This window comes from Pseudorca crassidens, chromosome 2 (assembly GCF_039906515.1).
Source record: "Pseudorca crassidens isolate mPseCra1 chromosome 2, mPseCra1.hap1, whole genome shotgun sequence".
In the NCBI taxonomy this organism is placed as follows: Eukaryota; Metazoa; Chordata; class Mammalia; order Artiodactyla; family Delphinidae; genus Pseudorca; species Pseudorca crassidens.
The window spans coordinates 108224297-108247876 of record NC_090297.1 but is presented as its reverse complement, the minus strand read 5'-3'; the positions used below and the strand labels follow the sequence as shown (position 1 = coordinate 108247876).

At 38.7% G+C, this 23580-nt stretch overlaps 1 protein-coding gene and 1 non-coding gene across 5 annotated transcripts in view; one reads left to right on the top strand and one right to left on the bottom strand.

The window, feature by feature from the left end:
* Positions 1–23580, top strand: part of ARNT (aryl hydrocarbon receptor nuclear translocator) — a 62471-nt gene that overhangs the window by 11359 nt on the left and 27532 nt on the right. For 3 of the 4 annotated variants that reach the window (XM_067727672.1, XM_067727671.1, XM_067727673.1), the window contains 4 exons: positions 11672–11783; positions 15628–15672; positions 20573–20617; positions 23372–23416. In XM_067727672.1, the coding sequence (XP_067583773.1) occupies positions 11672–11783; positions 15628–15672; positions 20573–20617; positions 23372–23416 (247 nt within the window). The remainder of the gene's footprint in view (positions 1–11671; positions 11784–15627; positions 15673–20572; positions 20618–23371; positions 23417–23580) is intronic. The other variant, XM_067727674.1, reaches the window with a different exon arrangement.
* Positions 3022–3094, bottom strand: TRNAR-CCU (transfer RNA arginine (anticodon CCU)). Its single transcript has one exon. It is a non-coding gene; the product is annotated as a tRNA-Arg (tRNA).

Below are 23580 nucleotides of genomic sequence, written 5' to 3'. Positions count from 1 at the left end.
CATATAGATCCACCTCAAAAATTTTTTTATATATTGAAATTTTTTTATTGTGGCAAAATACACATAAAATTTGCCTTTTTAACTTTTTAAAAATTTATTAACAATTTAAAAACAATTTTTATTTTATTTATTTCTTTTTGGCTGTGTTGGGTCTTTGTTGCTGCACACAGGCTTTCTCTAGTTGCGGCAAGCGGGGGCCACTTTTTGTTGTGGTGTGCGGGCCATCCATCACGGTGGCCTCTCCTGTTGTGGAGCCCGGGCTCTAGGCACACGGGCTCAGTAGTTGTGGCTCACGGGCTCTCAAGCGCAAGCTCAGTAGTTGTGGCGCACGGGCTTAGTTGCTCTGCGGCATGTGGGATCCTTCTGGACCAGGGAACAAACCCGTGTCTACTGCATTGTCAGGCAGACTCCTATCCACTGCGCCACCAGGGAAGCCCCTAAAATTTATTTTTAATTGAAGTGTAGCTGAATTACAATGTTGTGTTAATTACTGATGTACAGCAAAATGACTCAGTTACACCATTATATGTACATTATTTTTCATATTCTTTTTAACTATTTTTAAGTGTACAGGTCAGTGGCATTAGTATAGTCACATTGTTATGCAGCCATCACCACCATCCACTTCCAGAACTTTTTCATCTTGCAAAATTAAAACTCTGTACTTACTAAACAATTACTTCCTGTTCCCCAGTCCCTCCAGCCCACGCCGCCATTCTACACTCTATGAATCTGACTATTCTAGGTACCTTATATAAGTGGAATCCTGCAGTATTTGTCTTTTTGTGACTGGATTATTTCACTTAGCATAATATTTTCAAGGTTCATCCATGTTGTAGCATGTTGCAGAATTTCCTTCTTTTTAAAGGCTGGATAGTATTCCATTGGATGTATATGCTATGTATTTAAAGATCCATTCATCTTGATCAACACTGGGTTGCTTCTTCCTCTTGGCTTTTGTGACTAATGCTGCTTTGAACCTGGGTGTTGTACAAGTGTCTTTTCAAGACCCTACTTTCAAATTTCAGTTCTTTTTAGTATATGCCCAGAAGTGGAATTGCTGGATTATATATTCATTGTAGTTTTAATTTTTTGAGGAATTTCCATACTATTCTCAGTAGTGGCTGCCACTTTTACATTCCTACCAAAAGTGTACAATAGTTTCAATTCCCTCACATCCTTGTTAACACATATTATTATTTTTTTTATTTTTCATGGTGTCCATCCTAATGGGTGTGAGGTGATATCTCAGTGTAGTTTTGATTTGCATTTCTCTAATGATTAGTGATATTAGGCATCTTTTCATGTGCTTATTGGCCATTTGTATATTTTCTTTGGAGAAACATGTTCAAGTCCTTTGTCCATTTTTTAATTAGGTTGTCTTTTTTTGTTGTTGTTGAGTCATAGGAGTTCTTTATGTATTCTGGATTTTAATCTCATCACACATATGGATCACAACTGTTTTCTCCCATTCTGTGGGTTGCCTTTTTACTCTGTTGATACAGTGTTCTTTGATGCACAAAATTTCTAATTTTGATGAAGTCCAATTTATCTATTTTTTACTTTTGTTGCTTGTGCTTTTGATATATCCAAGAAATTGCCACATCCAGTGTCATGAAGCTTTTTCCCTGTTTTCTTCTATGAGTTGCATACTTTTTGCTCTTACGTTTAGATCTTTGATCCACTTTGAGTTAATTTTTGTATATTAGGTAATGTAAGGAAGGATACAACTTCATTTTTTTTAACATGCAGGTATCCAGTTTTCCCAGCACCATTTGTTGAAAAGATTATCCTTTCCCCATTGAACGGTTGTGACACTCTTGTTGAAAATCGTTTGACCGTATATGTGAGGTTTTATTTCTGGGCTCTGTATTCTATTTTGTTGGTCTATGTGTCTGTCTCTATGCCACTGTCACACTATTTTGATTACTGTAGCTTTGTGATGCATCAACATTTTAATGGTGAGTATTTGAGTACTCTCTTTATCCAGTATTAAAGGCAGTTATAGTGCTTGGGCATGTAACAAAAGACATGCATAAAAGAGGTTTTGTATTTTGAGTTTAGATGCAGTTTATTATAAATATAATTTGGAGGTAGGTTTTAGGAATAATAAGTAAAATATTAAAAAACACATCCAGGACTTCTCTGGTGGCACAGTGGTTGGGAGTCTGCCTGCCAGTGCAGGGTACATGGGTTCGATCCCTGGCCCGGGAGGATCCCACATGCTGCAGAGCAGCTGGGCCTGTGTGCCATGACTGCTGAGCCTGCGCTCTAGAGCCTGAGAGCCACAACTACTGAGCCCTTGCCCCTAGAGCCGGTGGTCTGCTGCGGGAGAGGCCACAGCAATGAGAGGCCCGTGCACCACAGGGAAGAGTGGTCCCTGCTCCCCACAACTGGAGAGGGCCCGCGTGTAGCAGCAAAGACACAACGCAGCCAAAAATAAAAATGAGTAAATAGGGCTTCCCTGGTGGCGCAGTGGTTGAGAGTCCGCCTGCCGATGCAGGGGATGCAGGTTCGTGCCCCTGTCTGGGAAGATCCCACATGCCGTGGAGCAGATGGGCCCGTGAGCCATGGCTGCTGAGCCTGCGCGTCCAGAGCCTGTGCTCTGCAACGGGAGAGGCCACAACAGTGAGAGGCCCGCATACCGCAAAAAAAAAAAAAAAAAAAGAGTAAATAAATAGGTTTATGAAAAAAAGAAAACACATCCAAAGTGGTTCATATTTTATACAAGGTAGGAATATGATGAATTATTGTTATCAACATTTCTTTTTGAACATTTCATTATCTGTTCAACTTTTAATGCTTCCTTTATCATTTCTGTTTTCCTCATTCATGTTTTCAATGACTTAGTTTTATATTATTTCTCCTATTTCAGGAAAGGAAGTCACATTTAGTTAAAATTTATTTATTTATTTATTTGGGTGTGCTGGGTCTTAGTTGTAGCACGCGGGATCTTCATTGCCGCGTGCAGCATCTTTTTTGCAGCATGCGGGATCTTTAGGTGCAGCATGCGGGATGTAGTTCCCTGACCAGGGATTGAACCTGGGCCCCCTGCATTAGGAGTGCGGAGTCTTAACCACTCAACCATGAGGGAAGTCCCGAGAAGTACCTTTTCTATAAATTTGGGAGACTGTGTTGACTAAAATATTTACTATTTTTCTGTAATTTATGTCAAGTTATGATTTTAATAGAAGGTGCTTTTGTTCAGTGCACTAAGAATACTCCTTAACTGTGCTACACTTAACATCACGCTAAGTTCCTCTTCCATTTAAAAGGAGCTAATCTTAGTAAGTTAAATCCAGAGTATGTTAAAAGAATCATACATCATTATTATATTAGGTTCTCAGGCCTGTAGTGACAAACTACCACAAACTAGAGGGCTTAAAACAACAGAAATTTATTCTCTTGCAGCTCTGGAGACTCAGCGTCCGAAATGAAGATATTGGCTGGTTAGGTTCCCTCTTTTCTAGGTTGTAGACACATCACTCCAGTCTCTGTATCCAAATGTCTGTCTCATTACGTTTATAAAAACAGCAGTCATTGGATTTAGAGCCCATCCTAACTCAGTATGATCTCCGTCTTCATTAATTATATCTTCAGAGACCCTATTTCCAAGTAAGGTCACATTCTGCGTCTCTGTGGACATGCATTTTTACACTCTTCAGCCCACTACAATTTATTGAGCAAGATTTATTCCAGGAACTCAAGGATTGGTCACCCTGAGAAAACCTATATACTTGGGTCGTTAACAAACTAAAGGGGGAAAAATGATTGTATCAATAAATGCTTTATAAAAACATTTGTTTCTGATTTTTAAAAATCCATTCCTGATTTAAAGAAAAAAAGACTATTAAATCAGAATATGGGAATTCCTGAGCAGTCCAGTGGTTAAGATTTGGTGCTTTGCTGTCACTGCCGTGGGCCTGAGTTCAATCCCTGGTCAGGGAACTAAGATCCCACGAGCTGCATGGCATGGCCAAAAAAAAAAAGTGAGTAAATAAAGAGATTCTTAACCTTTTGTATCACGTGGACCCCTATGACTGGTGACATTTGTTGAACGCTTCTTCAACCTCATTGGGTCATTGTGGGAATAAATGAGAGGCACACAAGTTGCCCAGCACAGTGCCTGGCACACAGTGAAGACATAGAAAAAGATTAGTCATTATTATCACTGATTATCCATGCACTCACTGTAAAGCCAAGGAGTAACACTTTTGCTTCGAGGCTTCAAAAGTTCTCATCACACTTTTTGTGTTGCATCCACTCCTAAATAAAAACCTTCTCTGGTCTGGGCCAAGTTGGAGACCCTGGTGAGGGGCAGAAAGACTTGCACATGGGAGGAAACTCTGGTGAGCTGGTGGGGCAGGTCCCTAGGCCCCCAGATCACCCTGGCGTGCAGCTTGCTCTCCCTGTTGAACCCATAGAATGTTGTTCAGAGTGTAAATAACACTACATAGTATTTTGAAAAATCAATTCTATTAAAAATATAGCTATCAGAATATAAAAAATTACAAATTTGTAATACAAAAATTAATGTTTCTTCTTTATTAACACAATAAATAAGATGTAGTGACAAGTCTAATAATTGCCATATTCTCAAAGTAGTATTGAATGTAACAGTAATTCTAGATATCTGTAATAACTGTCATGTGATATCTGATTTTATTGATGACAAAATCACAGATACTGCTAAAACTACTGTTATACTGTACTTTCATGATTGAAGGAAATGCTAAATTTCAGCTAGAGATTAATGAAAGTAAAGAAAGAAAATTGTTCTTCATCCAAGTTTACCGGTGGATTTTATCCATTGACACACAGATTAAGAACCCTTGCAATAATGCAGTAAGAGAAGGAAACTAATTACTAGTGTAGGGCTTCCCTGGTGGTGCAGTGGTTGAGAGTCCGCCTGCTGATGCAGGGGACATGGGTTCGTGCCCCGTTCCGGGAAGATCCCACATGCCGTGGAGCGGCTGGGCCCGTGAGCCATGGCTGCTGAGCCTGTGCGTCCGGAGCCTGCGCTCCGCAACGGGAGAGGCCACAGCAGTGAGAGGCCTGCGTACCGCAAAAAAAAAAAAAAAAAAAAAAAGACTGTTTGCTTTTTTTACTGTTGAGTTTTGAGAGTTCTTTTTATATTCTAGATACAAGTCCTTTGTCCTTTGTTGCAATGTTTTTCCCACTCTGTAACTTGTCTTTTGATCCTCTCACAGTCTTTCACAGAGCAAAAGTTTTTCATTTCAGTGATGTCCTTCACAGAGCAAAAGGTTTTCATTTCAGTGATGTCCAGTTTGCCAGTTTTTCCTTTCGTGGATCATGCTTATGGTACCAAGTCTGAGAACTCTTTGACTAGCCCCTAGATCCTGCAGATTTTGTCCTATTTTTTTTTAAATTTATTTTTATTTATTTATTTTTGGCTGCGTTGGGTCTTCATTGCTGCGTGTGGGCTTTCTCTAGTTCCGGCGAGCGGGGGCTACTCTTCGTTGCCGTGCGCGGGCTTCTTATGCGGTGGCTTCTCTTGTTGCCGAGCACAGGCTCTAGGTGCACAGGCTTCAGTAGTTGTGGCACGTGGACTCAGTAGTTGTGGCTCACGGGCTCTAGAGCGCAGGCTCAGTAGTTGTGGCACACGGGCTTAATTGCTCTGCGGCATGTGGGATCTTCCCAGACCAGGGATCGAACCCGTGTTCTTTGCACTGGCAGGCGGATTCTTAACCACTGCGCCGCCAGGGAAGTCCGACTCCTGTGTTTTTTTCTAAAAGTTACATAGTTTTACACTTTACATATAAGTCCATGATCCATTTTGATTAATTTTTGTATAAGGGGTCAAGGTTCATTTTTTGGCCTATGGATGTCTAGTTGCTCTAGCACCATTTGTTGAAAAGGCTATCTTTCCTCCATTGAATTGCTTTTGCACTTTTGTCAAAATCATTTGGGCATATTTGTGTGGGTCTGTTTCTGGGTTCCATCGATCTAAGTGTCTGTCCCTTTGCCAGGACCACACAGTCTTAATTGCTGTAGCTATATTAGAAGTCTTTCAGGTAGATTTTTCTCCCACTTTTTCTTTGTTTTAGCTATTATAGTTTCCTTACCTTCCTGTATAAATTTTAGAATGGTCATGTTTAATTTTTTATTTATTTTTATTTTTTTTGTGGTACACGGGCCTCTCCCTGTTGTGGCCTCTCCCGTTGCGGAGCACGGGCTCCGGACGCGCAGGCTCAGTGGCCATGGCTTACGGGCCTAGCCTCTCCGTGGCATGTGGGATCTTCCCGGACCGGGGCATGAACCTGTGTCCCCTGCATCGGCAGGCGGACTCTCAACCACTGCGCCACCAGGGAAGCCCCATGTTTAATTTTTTTTTTTTTTGGGGGGTACGCGGGCCTCTCACTGCTGTGGCCTCTCCCGTTGCGGAGCACAGGCTCCGGACGCGCAGGCTCAGCGGCCATGGCTCACGGGCCCAGCCGTTCCGCGGCATGTGGGATCTTCCTGGACCGGGGCACGAACCCGTGTCCCCTGCATCGGCAGGCGGACTCTCAACCATTGCGCCACCAGGGAAGCCCTAATTTTTTAAAAACATTTTTTAGTTAAAAACATTTTTTTTAATACAATTAGTTTTTTAGTTTTTTTTTTTTTTTTACCATTAGTTTTTTTTTTATTTTTGGCTGCGTTTGGTCTTCATTGCTGTGTGCAGGCTTTCTCTAGTTGCGGCGAACAGGGGCTACTCTTCATTGCAGTGCACAGGCTTCTCATTGCAGTGGTTTCTCTTGTTGTGGAGCACGGGCTCTAGGCATGCGGGCTTCAGTAGTTGAGGCACATGGGCTCAGTAGTTGTGGCTTGCAGGCTTAGTTGCTCCGTGGCATGTGGGATCGTCCCAGTCCAGGGATCGAACCTGTGTCCTCTGCATTGGCAGGTGGATTCTTAACCACTGTGTCACCAGGGAAGTCCCTAGAATGGTCATGTTTATATCTTCAGAAACATCTGGGTAGAATTTTGATAGGAATTGCATTAAACCTGTTTATCAGTTTGAAGAGAATTAACATCTTTTGTTGAGTCTTCCAATCCATGAACATGGTATGTCTCTCCATTTATTTAGGTCTTTGGTTCTTTGATCAGCATTCTTTCAGCATACAAATCTTGTGCCTGTTTGACAGATTTATACTTAAATATTTTTTCTTTTTTGAAGTGGTTATGAATGGTTTTATAGTTTAAATTTTGATGCCCATGTGTTAATTGCTAGTATATAGAAACACAGTTGATTTTTGTATATTTATTTTGTATACTGCAACTTCGTTGAATTCACTTATTTGTTCTAGGAGGGTTTTTTGTTTGTTTTGGTAGATTCCTTAGGATTTTCTGCAAAGACAATCATGTAATCTGCAAATGGGGGCAGTTTTATTTTTTCCTTTCTGATCTGTATGCCTTCTATTTCCTTTTCCTGCACTTTTGCACAGGCTAGAACTTCCCACACTATGTTTAAATAAGTGATGAGCGTGAACATTTTTTCCTAGTTCCCAAATCTTAGGGAGAAAACATTGTCTTTCACCATTAAGTATAATATTAGCAGTAGTTTTTTTTTTTCTTTCTTTTTGTAGATACTTTTATCAAGGTGAGGACGTTTCACTTTATTTTAATTTTTCTATGTTTTTATCAGAATGGGTATTGAATTTTAGCAAATACTTTTTATGCATAGGCTGATATGATCATGTTATTTTTCTTCTTAGCCAATTAATATGTTGATTGATTTCAAGTATTGAACCAGTTTACTTCCCTTGAATAAAACACATGGTCATGTTGTATAGTTCTTTAGCTATTGCTAAATTCTGTTTGCTAAAATTGCTAAATTTTATTTACTAATATTTTGTTAAGGATTTTTGCATCTATTTTCATGAGGAACATTGATCTCTAGTTTTTGTTTTGTTTTTCTACTGTCTTTGTCTGGTTTTTGTATCAGGGTAATACTAGCTTCAAAAGATGAATTGGTAAGTGTCCCCTTCCTCAAATAGTTTCTGGAGGAGATTGTGTAGCATTGCTGTTAGTTCTTTAAATGTTTGGTCGCATTCTCCAGTGAAATCAGCTAGACCTAGAATTTTTTTTTTTTTGAGAGTGCTTAAATTATGAATTCAGTTTTCTAATAGGTATGAGGCCATTCATATCAACTATTTTGTGTTTGAACAGTTGTTTTAGTTTGTATTTTTTAAGGAATTGATCCTTTTGGTCTAAGTTGTCAAATTTATGTGTGTAAGTTTTAGTATTCCTAATTATCTCTTAGATTTCTTCAGGGTCTCTAGTGATATCCCTGGGTTTTTTTCCCTGATTTTGGTAGTTTGTGTGTTGTGTGTCTTGCTAGAGGTTTGTCAATTTTATTGATCTATTTAAAGAATTCTTTGTTTTATTTTTAAATTGTTTTTCTGTTTTAAAATTTTATTATTTTATGTTTTCCATTATTTCTTTCCTTTTGCTTGCTTTGCGTTTATTTATTTATTTATTTATTTATCCTAGGTTCTTGAGGTGAAAGTTTAGATGATTTATTTGACTTTTCCTCTTTTCTAATATAGCATTTTAATGACTATAGCTTCTGGGGTGTCCCACAAATTTTACCATCTTGTAATTTCATTAAAATTTTTAAAAATAAATTTATTTATTTATTTATTTTTGTCTGTGTCGGGTCTTCGTTGCTATGCATGGGCTTTCTCTAGTTGCAGCGAGTGGGGGCTGCTCTTTGTTGTAGTGCGTGAGCTTTTCATTGCAGTGGCTTCTCGTGTTATGGAGCACGGGCTCTAGGCACACGGGCTTCACTAGTTGTGGCACAGGGGTGGGCTCAGTAGTTGTGGCTTGCGGGCTGTAGAGTGCAGGCTCAGTAGTTGTGGTGCACGGGCTTAGTTGCTCCGCGGCATGTGGGATCTTCCCGGACCAGGGCTTGAACCTGTGTCCCCTGCATTGGCAGGCGGATTCTTAACCACTGCGCCACCAGGGAAGTCCCTCATTTTAATTTTAGTTCACTGTACTTTTTATTCCCTTTGAGACTTTCTCTTTGACTGATTATTTAGAAATGTGTTATTTACTGTCCAAGTGAATGGAGATTTTCCTGTTATCTTTCTGTTACTGATTTCTAAATAGTTTGATTCCACTGTGGTTGGAGAATCCAATCGATGATTATTTTATTTATTTGTTTGTTTTTTAAATTTTTGGCTGCACTGGGTCTTCCTTGCAGCGTGCGGGCTTTTCGTTGTGGGTTTCTCTCTAGTTGCGGGCTCAGGAGCATGTGGGCTCAGTAGTTGTGACACGCAGGCTTCTCTCTAGTTGTGGCTCGCAGTTTTGGTTGCCTCGTGGCATGTGGGATCTTAGTTCCCCAACCGGGGATCGAACCCACATCCCCTGCATTGGAAGGCGGATTCTTCACCACTGGACCACCAGGGAATTCCCGCAATTCTTTTATACTTGTTGAGGTTTGTTTAAAGGCCCAGGATATGGTCTATCTTGGTATATGTTCTGGGGACACTTGAAAAGAATGTATATCTGCTGTTGTTGGGTGTAGTGTTTTTATAAATGTTAATTGGACCCTGTTGATTGAGGTATCATTGAGAACTTCTATATCTTTGCTGATTTTCTTTTTTTCTTTTAAGTTCTCTTTAATACTTATTTATTTTATTTTGGCTGTGTTGACTCTTAGTTGAGGTATGCCAGATCTTTGTTGGCGGCATACCGGATCCTCCCCTGCGGTGCGGACTCCTCTTTGTGGCGCGCGAGCTTCTCTGTAGTGGCGCGTGGGTTGCAGAGCGTGTGGGCTCTATAGTTGTGGCGTGCGGGCTCCAGAGCTTGTGGGCTCTGTAGTTTGCAGCACGTGGGCTCTCTAGTTGTGGCCCGCATGCTTAGAAGTTGCAGCGCGCAGGCTTAGTTGCCCCGCAGCATGTGGGATCTTAGTTCCCTGACCAGGGATCAAACCCACGTCCTCTGCATTGGAAGGTGGATTCTTAACCCCTGGACCACCAGAGAAGTCCCTGTTTAGCTATAGGTCTGCTGGTGACAAATCCTCCTTAGTTTTCCATCATCAGAGAATGTGATTTCCCACTCATCTCTTAAACTTTTTTTTTAATTTTTAAAAATTTTAAAAATTTTATTTAATTTTGGCTGAAGCAGAAGTAGTATATGACATTTAATAAGAAAATTTTGTAAAATAAATTAATGGAGAATGGAGGACTTTCCTATTAGATAATTCAAATGTACTATAAAGCTGTAGTTATCAAACATGTTCAGTATTGACATAGGAGCTGGAAAATATATTAATACAGAATAAAAGTATAGAAAGAGATCAATTATTTGCAGACACCTAAAAGTAAAGTAAAGTAAGTAAAGTAGTAAAGTAAAAGTAAAGTAGTAAAGGAGTCATTTCCGATAAGTGAGGAAAGGATGGATTATCCCATAAATGATATTAGAATAATTATCTAACCATGTGTAAGAAAATAATCAGAGTCCTGCCTTATGCCAGGTAGGCATAAGTAGTAAATTCCATATGGATTAAAAATCTAAATGTGAAACACAAAAGTATTATAAGAAAATATAGAAATAATCTCGAGGGTGGGGAGCTTTCCTAAGTAAGACAGAAATCCCGGAATTATTTAGGAAAACACTGATAAATTTTACAGCATAAAATTGTGAAATGTTATATATTTAAAGGCTAAGGTAGGTGATGAAAAATATTTGTAATACATAACAGGCATATATTATCTTTTATATATTGATATCCTTTAATATCCTTTATATACTGATAGATCTTACAAATTCATTAGAAAAAGATATTCAGTATAAAAATATTAAAGATATGAAGAGTCAACTCATTGATTTCAGATGACTAATGTAAAAAGATACAAGAATTACAACAAATACTGTACCATTTTTACCTGTCAGGTTTGGTGAAATTAAAAAGTATAATATGCAGTTCTGGTGAGGGAAATAGGTACTCTCATATCCTGTTAGTGGGAGCAAAAATTGTAGCAGGCTTTCTGGAACATAATTAGCCATGACCAAATGTGCCTGTTTTTGATCAGAGAGATAGGTGTATATAATCTGAGGGAAAAAATAAGAAATCAAATGAGCTCAACTTAAAAAAAAAAACACATTTGTTTATTTATTTGGCTGCACTGGGTCTTCGTTGCAGCACGTGGGATCTAGTTCCTTGACCAGGGATCAAACCCGGGCCCCCTGCATTGGGAGCGCAGAGTCTACTGGACCACCAGGGAAGTCCCTACTCTATATAGTTTTTTTTTGAGTATTGGAATTTAGGTGATTTTTTAAATTTTGGGTTTTTTTTGTATTTTCCAAAAAAAATAAATCAGAGGAGCTAAGTTATGTATATTTGTTGCATTAGTGAAATATGTAAACCAATTTGTGTGTGTGTTTTAGATTAATATTATGTCACTATTACCAGCTTTTAAAAGAGAAGGCTATAGAATATAGTGCTACCTCTTCCAAACTGTATGAAGTTGGGGGAATTGAAGTGTAGGGAAATCTTTTCTCAGGGTAAGAATTCAGGAAAAGCAGCCTGGACGTGAGCATTTGTGTTTTCTAGCAAACTCCTGAGATTTTATCCATAGCTTGAGCCTTTCTTCTAGCCAGTTTGATGATGATGATAAGCAAGAACAATCTTTTTAAAATCTGTATTTCTGTTTTTCTCTGACAGAAATGACATCAGATGTACCATCACTGGGTCCAGCCATTGCCTCTGGAAACCCTGGGCCTGGAATTCAAGGTGGAGGAGCCATTGTCCAGAGGGCTATTAAGCGGCGACCAGGGTGAGTTTGAGTGTACTATGTTACAAATGTCTCTCCTTTAAACCAGCCTGATTTTGTTAGTCGCTGAACCATCTATTCCTAACCCTCTCACTTCTTCTGGCTACTTACTACACTCCTATCAGATAACTTTCTTTAATCCCTGGATTTTTCTTTGTATGGAATTGATGTCTTTATCTTAGTTTCTTACAAGCAGTTTTATTTTGTTTTTTAAAACAAAAATCTCTAAGAGGTAAAGGACTCTGGCTAAGCCCAAAGATTTCACCATTGCTGAGAAAATTTCACTGCTTTCATTAAGCTTTGTATCTGCATTGTCAAAATTTTTTTGGTAGGCCTTTTTTTTTTCTTGACTGCGTTGGGTCTTCGCTGCTGCACTTGGGCTTTCTCTAGTTGCAGCAGGCAGGGGCTACTCTTAGTAGCGGTACATGGGCTTCTCATTGCGGTGGCTTCTCGTTGTGGAGCACGGGCTGTAGGTGCGTAGGCGTCAGTAGTTGCAGCACACGGGCTTAATAGTCACGACACAAGGGCTCTAGGGCGCGCGGGCTTCAGTAGTTGTGGTGCTCAGGCTCCGTAGTGGTGGCTTGTGGGCCCTAGAGCGCAGGCTCAGTAGTTGTGGTGCACGGGCTTAGTTGCTCCATGGCATGTGGGATCTTCCCAGACCAGAGATCGAACCTATGTCCCCTGCATTGGCAGGTGGATTCTTAACTACTGTGCCACCAGGGAAGTCCCTGGTAGGCTTTTTACTTTTCTGAATTTAGAGAATGCTGAACTGTAGAATATGTCTCCTTTAAGTTATTGATCTGTTGCCTTGCTTGGAACCTAGAGTCCATTCAGTTCCAAAATTATTTATTAGATGCCTCATTAGTGTAAGTCATTGTGCCGATTGCTACTAGGATACAGAGGTAAATAAGGCACAGTCTTCGTCTTTTAGTTGCTTATGTTCTGAAAGGGATAATCACTACATGCATAAATATAATTCAAGATAGAATATGCCAGGTTTGCTAAGAAAGGAGCAGATACACTGCTGTGTGTTCCAGTGTATGGGAATACCACCATTGGTTGTTAGAAATTGGGAAAGGCTTCAGAAAAGAGGTTGCTTTAGAAAGGCCTGGAAGAATGGGTAGTATTTTACCTACTTTTTAAAGTATTAAAGTATTGAATTTCTTTTTCTTTCTTTTGCTTTTAATAATTATGTAGCTAGTGTTATAACTAGTCTTTAAGTTTCCTCTTACCAGTAGTAATGAAAGAGTGATCCCTGGGTTAAGGTGTTAACATGAGTAACATATTAAGACTTGCTATGTCTCCAAGAGCTTTATACATTTTAACTCATTTACTGAGGTATCTGGTGAATAAGTAACTTACCCAAGGTTTTGAAGCTAATAAGTGGAAGATCTATGATATGAACCTTGGGAGGTTAGCTTTTATTGTCTACTCTCTTAAACACAGTGTTATGGTTATATATAATAGCAAACAATTAGAAGCAGTATTATCAAAATTAGGGGATTGATTGAGAAAGTTGTATTGAAAATGTACAACTATTAGAAGTGACAAATATGTATTGGTACAGAAAAATGTTTACAGTATATTGAGAAAAGAGGTTACAGGGGCTTCCCTGGTGGCACAGTGGTTAAGAATCCGCATGCCAATGCAGGGGACACGGGTTCAAGCCGTGGTCCGGAAGCTCCCACATACCACGGAGCAACTAAGCCCATGTGCCACAACTACTGAGCCTGCGCTGTAGAGCCCACGAGCCACAACAACTGAAGCCCGTGTGCCACAACTACTGAAGCCTGCACGCCTAGAGCCTGTGCTCTGCAACAAGAGCAGCCACCACAATGAGAAGCCCTCGCACCACAATGAAGAGTAGCCCCCGCTCACCGCAACTAGAGAAAGGCACACAGCAACAGAAGACCCAACGCAGCCAATAAATAAACAAATAAATAAATAAAATATATTTTAAAAAAAGAATAAAATGAAATAAAAAAGGTTACAGTGTATGTAATATACCAACTCTATCAGAAAAAAATATATAAATAACATGTGTGCATAGCAAAAACACTGAAAGGATACTCATCAGATGTATGGGTGATGGGATTATGGGTGATTTATTTTTTCTTTTGTTTTTAGTTATTTCTAGATTTTCTGAAGTAAGTGTGTTTTATTGATAATCAGGAAAATATATTAAAATAAATATACATTTTTTAAAAGAAAGATTGGAAAATATAGAAAGAAGACTAAAGAGCAATAATCCTACTACCCAAAGTCATCTCCCATCAGTTTTTTTTAGGGTAATTACTTCATTCTTTATTCTATATGTAGATTTCTTTAAATAGTTATAATCATATAATTATGTAGGTTTATATAGCCTGGTCTTTTCACCTAATTGTATACAATAACCTTTTTTCCATATTGTCACATATGCTATAGAAACATAATTTAAAATACTTACATAGAGGGGATGTACTTAATTGCTATTTTGGGACATTTAAACTGTTTTGAAGATTTGCTGTTATATATAATGCTTAATGAATATCTTTGTATATAAATTTTTTTCTCTGAGTTATTTCTTTAGGATAGATTCTTAGAAGTGGAGTTATTGGGTAAATAGGTAGACTTTGACAGGTGATCTGGGGCTACAGAGAGGAAGAAGAATGGACACTTTCAGGGTTGATGCTATGTACTTCATATATAACCCATTTAGAGGCCCATAATATCAGGTTATCACAGTAGTAGAGATGCCAAGATCATTGGGTTAAGGTGGTAACATGAGTAATGTTTTAGTTTAATGGAGTATAGAGATTAATAGGAGATTGGCCTATCTTGTTACCTATAATCTTGCCTAATCCCTTGAAATGAAAGTCACCTCTGCTTTTACGAAACATTTAAAGCTTATTGATTGTGCTCTCCATATGAAGCTTTCTCATTCTCACTTGTATATTTTATTTGTCTAGGCAAAGAATCCCTTGAGGGCAAGTCTTTTGTTTTCACCTCATCTAGCACAGTATCCGGAATGTAGCATATATTACTTGTTCATTAGGTGAATGAAGGAGAGAAACATCATTTAACAACCTTCGGGGAATTCCCTGTTGGTTCAGTGGTTAGAACTCCGCGCTTTCACTGCTGAGGACACGGGTTCAATCCTGGATTCAGTCCCTTGGGAACTAAGATCCCACAAGCTGTGCAGCGCAGCCAAAAAGCAACCAACCAACCAACCAGCCAACCTCCAGAGGTCTTAAAATCACTCCCTATGGAACATCACTGTTTTGAGAGATGTTTCAGAGAGCTTAACATAGCCTAAGGCAGACTATAGAAATGAAAAACAGTCCTGAATTATTCATATTAATTTTTTCTTGTCTTTTTGAGTTGATCCTGCTCCTTTTGTAGAGGTTGTACTGTGATATAAAACTTTGGCAAAGGTGGATTGCTACCCTAGGAAAATGAAAGGTAGCAATAGGTATTCCTTTTTTTTTTTTTTTTCTTTTTGCGGTACGCTGGCCTCTCACTGTCGTGGCCTCTCTCGTTGCGGAGCATAGGCTCACAGGCCTAGCCGCTCCGCGGCATGTGGGGTCTTCCCGGACCGGAGCACAAACCCGTGTCCCCTGCATCGGCAGGCGGACTCTCAACCACTGCGCCACCAGGGAAGCCCCGGTATTCCCTTTTGATTGGCTAATTTCTTTGCCCAGTTTGGTACAACAGGAAGAGGTAATATACCTTTACTTATTCCACTTCCTCTTTTCCTTCTTCCATCTGAGTGGGTGTTCAGATAGCTTGTAGATTTAGAATTTTAATTTTTTTAATGTTCTGCATTTTCAATAGGCTGATAATATTTTTTGTTGGCTTTCCCCAGATTGGATTTTGATGATGATGGAGAAGGGAACAGTAAATTTTTGAGGTAAGATCTTAAAAAACTTTCTCTAGATTTCTGATATTAAAAATTATTTCATTATCTTTATATTTCTGACTCATAATATTTTTGTCTTTAGGCCTAAGGAGAGTGCTTCACCCTAAAACTAAAGTTACCTATTACATTATACCCCATAAAATTTTCAAGCATTCTGGTAATAGCTCCAGAGGAAAGAGCTCAATGAGGGGAGAGCAGAGGAATTTACAAGACCCTCTGTGTCAGTTATCTATTGTTGTGTGGCTTAAAAAGAAAAATGATTTATTATTTCTCACAATTCTGTGGATTGGTTAGATGGTTATTCTGCTGATCTTGCCTAGACTCACTCATAAGACTGCATTCAGCTGCCTTGTCAGCTGGGAACTGGACTCAGCTGATAAGGCTGGGTATCTCTTTCTTTGTGGTCTTTTATCCTTAAGGAGGGCAGACTGAGTGTCTTTACATGGTGATGGCTGCAATCCAAAGGGCAGGTCCCAGTCTGAATGCTTATCAAGCTATTGCTTTGGATTGACGTTTGCTGTTGTCCCATTGGCTAAAGCAAGTCATATGTCTGAGTCCTGATTCAGTACAGGATGGTGCTATACCAGGTAGTGAATACTGCAAGGTGTAATTAGTTTGGGGGTCATTAATGTACTAATCTTTCATGCCCTCTAATACTCACTGACTTCTCCTACAGAGCAGGAATTGGAATTTGTATCTTTGAGTAGTGAATCTTCTGGAGAACTGAAAATGGACTTTTCAGTATATTGATGAAGGAGTTTTTTCAGAAAAGGGAAATTTTTATTTTTGCTTAAGACCAGTCACTTGGCTTTGTTTTTAAGTAAGGAAAGCAATAAGAGTCAAAGAATGGAAGATAACCTTGACTGCAACCTGCCTTTTTTCTTTTCAAATTTGAAAATATTACCTAGGTAGTGTCTACATTGCAGAATAACAAATATTTGAGAAATAAATAAAGGAGCCCTGTTTTTTAAACAATTTATTTTATTATGTGAGTGCCCAGGCTTCATTATTTGTTTGTTTTATTAACTAAGTTCTTAAAAGAAATATAAACATTATATTGCAAAATTTTTAAACAGTGCAGAGTTATATGTAATGAAAGTACATCTTCCCTCACTTCAGACCTTCAGAATCCTTCCCCTTAGACAATTATAGTTTCCAGTTTATTAAGTATCCTTCCAGAAATATTCAGTGCATATGTAAGTGTATTTAAATGCACATATATGTGTGCACATACACACACTGTCTCCTCAGTTTTTGTTTTTACACAGAGGATGCCCATATTGTAAATTGCTTGCCATTGTTTAGTTTTGTAATGCTTAGTCAGTTACATCTATCTGTGTATTTTTTTTAATATCGTTGTTGTTTTTGCAATGTTTAAAGTGAAAGCTTGTGTTTCTAGCAACTGCCTAGTTGCGGAACACTGCCATATATTCTTGAAAACAACAACCATGGCTTGGCCACCATAAAGAGATAGTTGCAAAATATTGGAGAAAGCAATTCTCCAGGAGAGCTCTTTAGACTTAATGAGTGTCAACAAATGTGAAGAGGGGTAGAGATTTCAATTTCTGTTCAAGAATGGACTTTTTTCATACAGTTCCATTGGGAATTCCTCCAGTTAGGAATCCCTAATTATAATGATAAATACTGTTAGTGGAACTGTGTTGTGCATATGAATGAGATAGGGGTAACCACTAGTCTTATTTATACCTATCAGTTAGCTCTATCCCTGAGTCATTGCTTCCATTTCCACAAAATCTGGTAGTCACAAACTATATGCAAATTTAAAAAGGTTTATTTGTCTTTTCCCCAACCATAAAAAAAGGTTTTCATAATTCATCTTACCAAGTAGGTCATTATGCCCAAGTGAGGCATCACCAATTTTTTTTATTTGACCATCGGTACTTTTTTTTTTTGGCCTCGCGGCTTGTGGGATCTTAGTTCCCCAACCAGGGATCGAACCCATGTCTCCTGCAGTGGAAGCATGGAGTCCTAACCACTGGACCGCCAGGGAATTCCCAGTACTTTTTTTTTTTTTTTAATTGGAATTCTCCACTTTGGTCAATGAGTGAAAGTCTTATTTGCGTTGTATCTGTAAATCAATATTAAATCTCCTTGGTGGATGAAAGCTGTAATTTATTACCTCTTTTCATCACTTTGTTCAAGTGTCATTTTTTTAAAAAATTGATTTTTTAAATTTATTTACTTTTGGCTGCATTGGGTCTTCATTGCTGTGCATGGGCTTTCTCTAGTTGCGGCGAGCGGGGGCTACTCTTCATTGTGGTGCGCATGCTTCTCATTGCAGCGGCTTCTCTTGTTGCAGAGCACAGACAACAGAGAGATATAGGCTATATATAACGCTATAGGCGTGCGGGCTTCAGTAGTTGTGGCACACGGGCTCTACTAACTAACTAACTACTGATAGCTGTGGCTCGTGGGCTCTAGAGTGCAGGCTCGGTAGTTGTGGCGCACAGGCTTAGTTGCTCTGTGACATGTGAGATCTTCCGGGACCAGGGCTCGAACCTGTGTCCCCTGCGTTGGCAGGCGGATTCTTAACCACTGTGCAACCAGTGAAGTCCCAAGTGTCATTTTGTTATATTCTCCAGACAACATCTATAAAATATATATATTTTTTTAAACAGAAGAAATTTATTTTCTTACAGTTCTAGAGGCTGGAAGTCTGCGGTCAAGGCACCAGCATGGTTGGGCTCTGGTGAGAGCTCTCTTCTTGGCTTGCAGATGGTTGCTTTCTTGTTGTGTCCTCACACAACAGAGGAAGAGGAAGAGAAGTAAGAGAGAAAAAGAGAGAGAGAGAGAGAGAGACCATAAAATAATTTTTAAGAATATAAAGGCTTTGAAATTCTAGGTACAATATTAGAGTTGCTAGTATCTAGAATGCTTCTCAAATTCAAACAAATGCATGTACAAATCCACCAGGGGTTCTTGATAAGATAGAGATTATAATTCATTAGGTCTGTGGTAGTACCCAAGATTCTGCATTCTAATAGATTCCTAAGTGATGCTGCTGTTTCTGGTCCACTGACCACATTTTGAGTAGCAAATATCTGCAAGATTCATTCTTGAGATTCAAAATTAATATGAAAGGACTTCCCTGGTAGTGCAGTGGTTAAGAATCCGCCTGCCAGTGCAGGGGACCTGGGTTCGAGCCCTGGTCCGGGAAAATCCCACATGCTGTGGAGCAACTAAGCCTGTGCACTGCAGCTACTGAGCCCATGTGCCACAACTACTGAAGCCTGTGTGCTTAGAGTCCGTGCTCCGCGACAAGAGAAGCCACCGCAGTGAGAAGCCCACACACGGCAACGAAAAGTAGCCCCTGCTTGCCACAACTAGAGAAAGTCTGTGCACAGCAACGAAGACCCAACTCAGCCAAAAGTAAATTAAAACAAACAAACAAACAAAATTAATATGTAAATTATAGGTCTCTTTTTTCAGCTTAGATCACTGTTTTCATTAAAAGTTTGTAGCGGGCTTCCCTGGTGGCGCAGTGGTTGAGAGTCCGCCTGCCGATGCAGGGGACACGGGTTCGTGCCCCGGTCCGGGAAGATCCCAGGTGCCGTGGAGCAGCTGGGCCCGTGAGCCATGGCCACTGAGCCTGCGCGTCCAGAGCCTGTGCTCCGCAACAGGAGAGGCCACAACAGTGAGAGGCCCGAGTACCACAAAAAAAAAAAAAAAGATAATTTCCATGATACTTGAAGAACTCCTGCAACTCAATAACAAAAAAACAACCTGATTAAAAAATGGGCAAAGGACTTTCAATAGACATTTCTCCAAAGAAGATACACAAATGGCCAAAAAGCATATGGAAAGATGCTCATGATCACTAATCAGAGAAATGTAAATCAAAACCACAATGAGTAGGCCATTAGGCTGGCCACCATCAAAAAACCCGGAAAATAACAAGTGTTGGTGAGGATATGGGGGAATTGGAACTCTTGTGTACTGTGGATGGGAATGTAAAATGGTGCGGCCACTTTGGAGGAACATTAAAAACAGAATTATCATATGATCCAGCAGTGCCACTTCTGGTGATATATCCAAAAGAATTGAAAGCAGGATCTTGGAGAGATATTTGCACACTCATGTTCACTGCCCAATTTTTCATAGTAGCTGAGAGGTGGAAGCACCCCAAATATCCATTGACGAATAAAGAAGTGTGGTATATACAGCTAGTGGAATATTATTCAGCCTTAAAAAAGAAGGAAGTTCTATCACATACTACAACGTGGGTGAACCTTGAGGACATTATACTAAATGAAATGAGCCAGTCACAAAAAGATAAATACTGTACGATTTCACTTATATGAGGATCTAAATAAAGTAGCTGAAATCAGAGAGACAGAAAGTAGAATGGTGGTTGCCAGGAGCTGGGCGTGGGATGGGGGCAGGGAGAGTGGGAGGATGGTGTTCAGTAGCTATAGAATTTCAGTTTTTCAAGGTGAAAAAGTTCTAGAGATATTTTGTACAACAGTGTGAACATATTGTAGTTAGCACTACTGAATTGTACACTTAAAAATGGTTAAGATGGTAAATTTTGTGTTACACGTTTTTTGCCATAATTAATGAAAAACAAAAACAAAACAATCCCTAACCTCAGTGGTGTTGACAGGGTAGTCAGCTGTGCCCTCATGAGATCATCATCTGTTTTTGGAGTGTCTGATAAGTAAGAGTAAAGGACACATTAGAACCCTGACAAATAATAGTCATGGGTTTTTAAGTTCTGTGGGATGCTGTTATTATCTCTGTTGTTCTGTGATGCCTTTTCATTGGCTTTTTTTTGTTGAATATTTTTTACCCCTTTCTAGTTTTCCTTTCAGAGTGAAATAGATATAACAAGTGTAATGCCTTGGACTAAGCCCCTTTTTTTCTCCTTCAGGTGTGATGACGATCAGATGTCTAATGATAAGGAGCGGTTTGCCAGGTAATGTAGTAGAGCATCTTGGTCCTTGTCGTGGGACCAGGCAATTCAAAAATACTGAGTTTTAATTTTATCTCAGTGAGAGTTAATTTCTCTATCCAGTCTGTTTCTTCTTCTGAAAGCTGTTGAAATTTAGTATTATACTTGTTTACGTTCGGGTAACAGGGCTTCAGACTTACGGCTTCAAACTAATGGTATATTTTACCCAGTGTTTTTATGTATGTGTTAGATAGCTATACAGTGTGCTTGCTGGGTGTCCACAGGAACACAAACAATATGAATTTCTTTGTTGCATTTATTATTAAGTGGATCTACAAAATCTGTATAGATAATGGTTTTATTTTTTTAAAAATAACAGCAAAGAAATGATTTATGTGAAGACTGGAGTTTTTATTGAAAACAATATGTTTATCTGTCAAGAGGATGAAAAATAATTTGCTTTATTAAACAGATCCTTCTCAAGTCAAATATTGGTTTATTTTTAGAAAGTTTATTCTATATATTATTAAGTAGTAAGTTATTTGTTTTTTAAATATCGAGTTTGCAGCCACCTCAGAAAAGTGAATAATCCCAAATCCAGTGCTTAACTAATAAGCATTTACTATTTATTCATTGCTGATACTGCTGGTCTGGGGCCCATACATTGAGAACAATTGATGTAGAGGGCTAAGAAATATCAGTCAGAGTAGTTTAAAACTACTCTGAAGCAGTGAGATGCCATCATAAGCTTTGAATGAGATGCTAATATATAAAATGCATATGGGATTTTTCTCTAGTAGCAGTATATAGGACTGATTAAACAGAAGCACTATAGTGAGGGAGGTAGATATGAGGCTATTGAAATAATAAGACAGTGATAAAATCATGAGGGCCTGGGCTAGAATGGTGGCAATGACAGTAGGAAAGGAGTGACTTTAAGAGGTTTTTGAAGAATTTGTTTATCGAAGTAGATACTTGTAAACATTTTAGGATGTGGACCATCTCTAAAATGAGAAGTTAATAATAGGGATTTGGGGAGTAGTTTTTCAAAAGCTGCATTAGAAAGTGAAGCCATCAAATAGTAGTGGTGGTGGTACAGGTTCATAGTCTCTTGACTGAAATTCCTAAAAGCTATGAAAACATGACCTGAACTGTTTTAGACTTCATTTGTCTTGCTTAATGTGAATATTTATACATTCATGTATTTCACTCGGAAATATTAGAGTGGATAAGGGATTATGGATCTGTAGGAGTAGGAGTAGTAATAGGAATTTTAGATATTTAACTTTCAAACAAAGGAACTCATTTCTTTTTCTTTTTTTTTTTTCTTTTTGGCTACACTGTGTGGCTTGTGGTATCTTAGTTCGCTGACCAGGAGTTGAACCTGTGCCCTCAGCAGTGAAAGTGTGGAGTCCTAACCACTGGACTTCCAGGGAATTCCCAGAACTCATTTCTTTAAGATATGATTTGTTAAGCTAGTTCACCTCACATATCCTCCTTCGGAATTCAGTTAGAGGGTCTTTAGAAGCTTAAATGAATTTTCCCAACTTTTTGAAAAAATGATTTGTAGTTTGTTAAGGAATTATAACAACCCAATGAACATGAAACTTCACTTAATATCACTGTTTTCTTTCTCTTCTGGTAAGTATGCATAAGTTTTCACATGGTTCTTATCATTACTGTGTTATTTTTTGTCTCTTTTTTTTTCCTGCTGGCCATTTTTTAGAAACTTTCCCATATATTGATAAAGTCATTATATTTGTCATTTTTAATAGCTAGTCTTTCAGCCTGTTATGTCATACTTAGACTTTTTTTGTTACTCTATTTATTGTTATCTCTTTATGTTTTTATATATATATATTTATATATATATATTTTATATATATATATATATATATATTTAAGATGGAATTGATTACTGATAAACTGGCCTACCAACACCTTGTTTCTTCAGCTGTCACCAATCCTTATAGTATTTTAGTTATCCAGAGAAATTTAGTGATAATCTTTGTAGCCCCCTCCAGGAAGGGGGAGTTGGTACTAGGATCTAGCAATGTTATGGCTTTATTGCAGAGAAATGGGAAAGTGACTGAATCGAAATTTACTACTTTAGGATCAAATCATTGATAGGGAATATATCAGAAACTTAGCTCTTAGTTTTATTTATGTAATTTCTCCAGTGAAGCTGTTTGGTTATTTTGTCTGTGAGTGCATGTGTGCTATATGTGTGTTATAGAAAGATTGTGATCACTTGTTTGACATTCTTATCATGATTTACTGTTTGATTTTTTTTCATTATAGAATAGCATATGTGGATATCATTTTCTTTTCAGATTGGGATCATTGTGTGAGAATGGTATTCCCTTGTTTGTTTCTTGTTCAAACTGTATATCCTTGGTTTCTACAGAGAATGATTGGCTTACTGTGCTCAGATTATGTTAATTTATAATGAATATTAGCCTTGCTTTTATGTTGACCTTTGTCCTGTAAGTTACTTTTTCTTAATCCTAACAGATGGCTTTTTAGAGTTACAGGCAAGGTTCTTGTCCATATTTCCATTTTCCCCTCTCTTCTCTGCATCTGTTTTGTTCTATTTCTTTTCTTTCCTTCCCTTCCCTTTTTTCTCTGTCCCTTCCCTCTCTCCTTCCCTTCCTCCCTCGCTTCCTTTCTTCCTTCCTCTTTCTTCCCTTCTTCCCTTCCTCCCTCCCTCCCTTCTTTCCTTCCTTCCTTCTTTCTTTTTATTTTACTTTTAGCTTAGTTCGTTAATTCTGTTTTTAGGTCGGATGATGAGCAGAGCTCTGCGGATAAGGAGAGACTCGCCAGGTAGGAGAACAGTGTCTTTTGGCATGATGAAGCAGATCATGCTGCTTTTTCTATCCTTTTTCTTATTCTGCTCTTTTCTTCCCCTTTCTCTTCGTGTTTTTCCTTGTCTGTGGCAAGAGAGGACAAGATTTTTAGAAGTTTGTGTGTAACAGGAACTTTGGCTT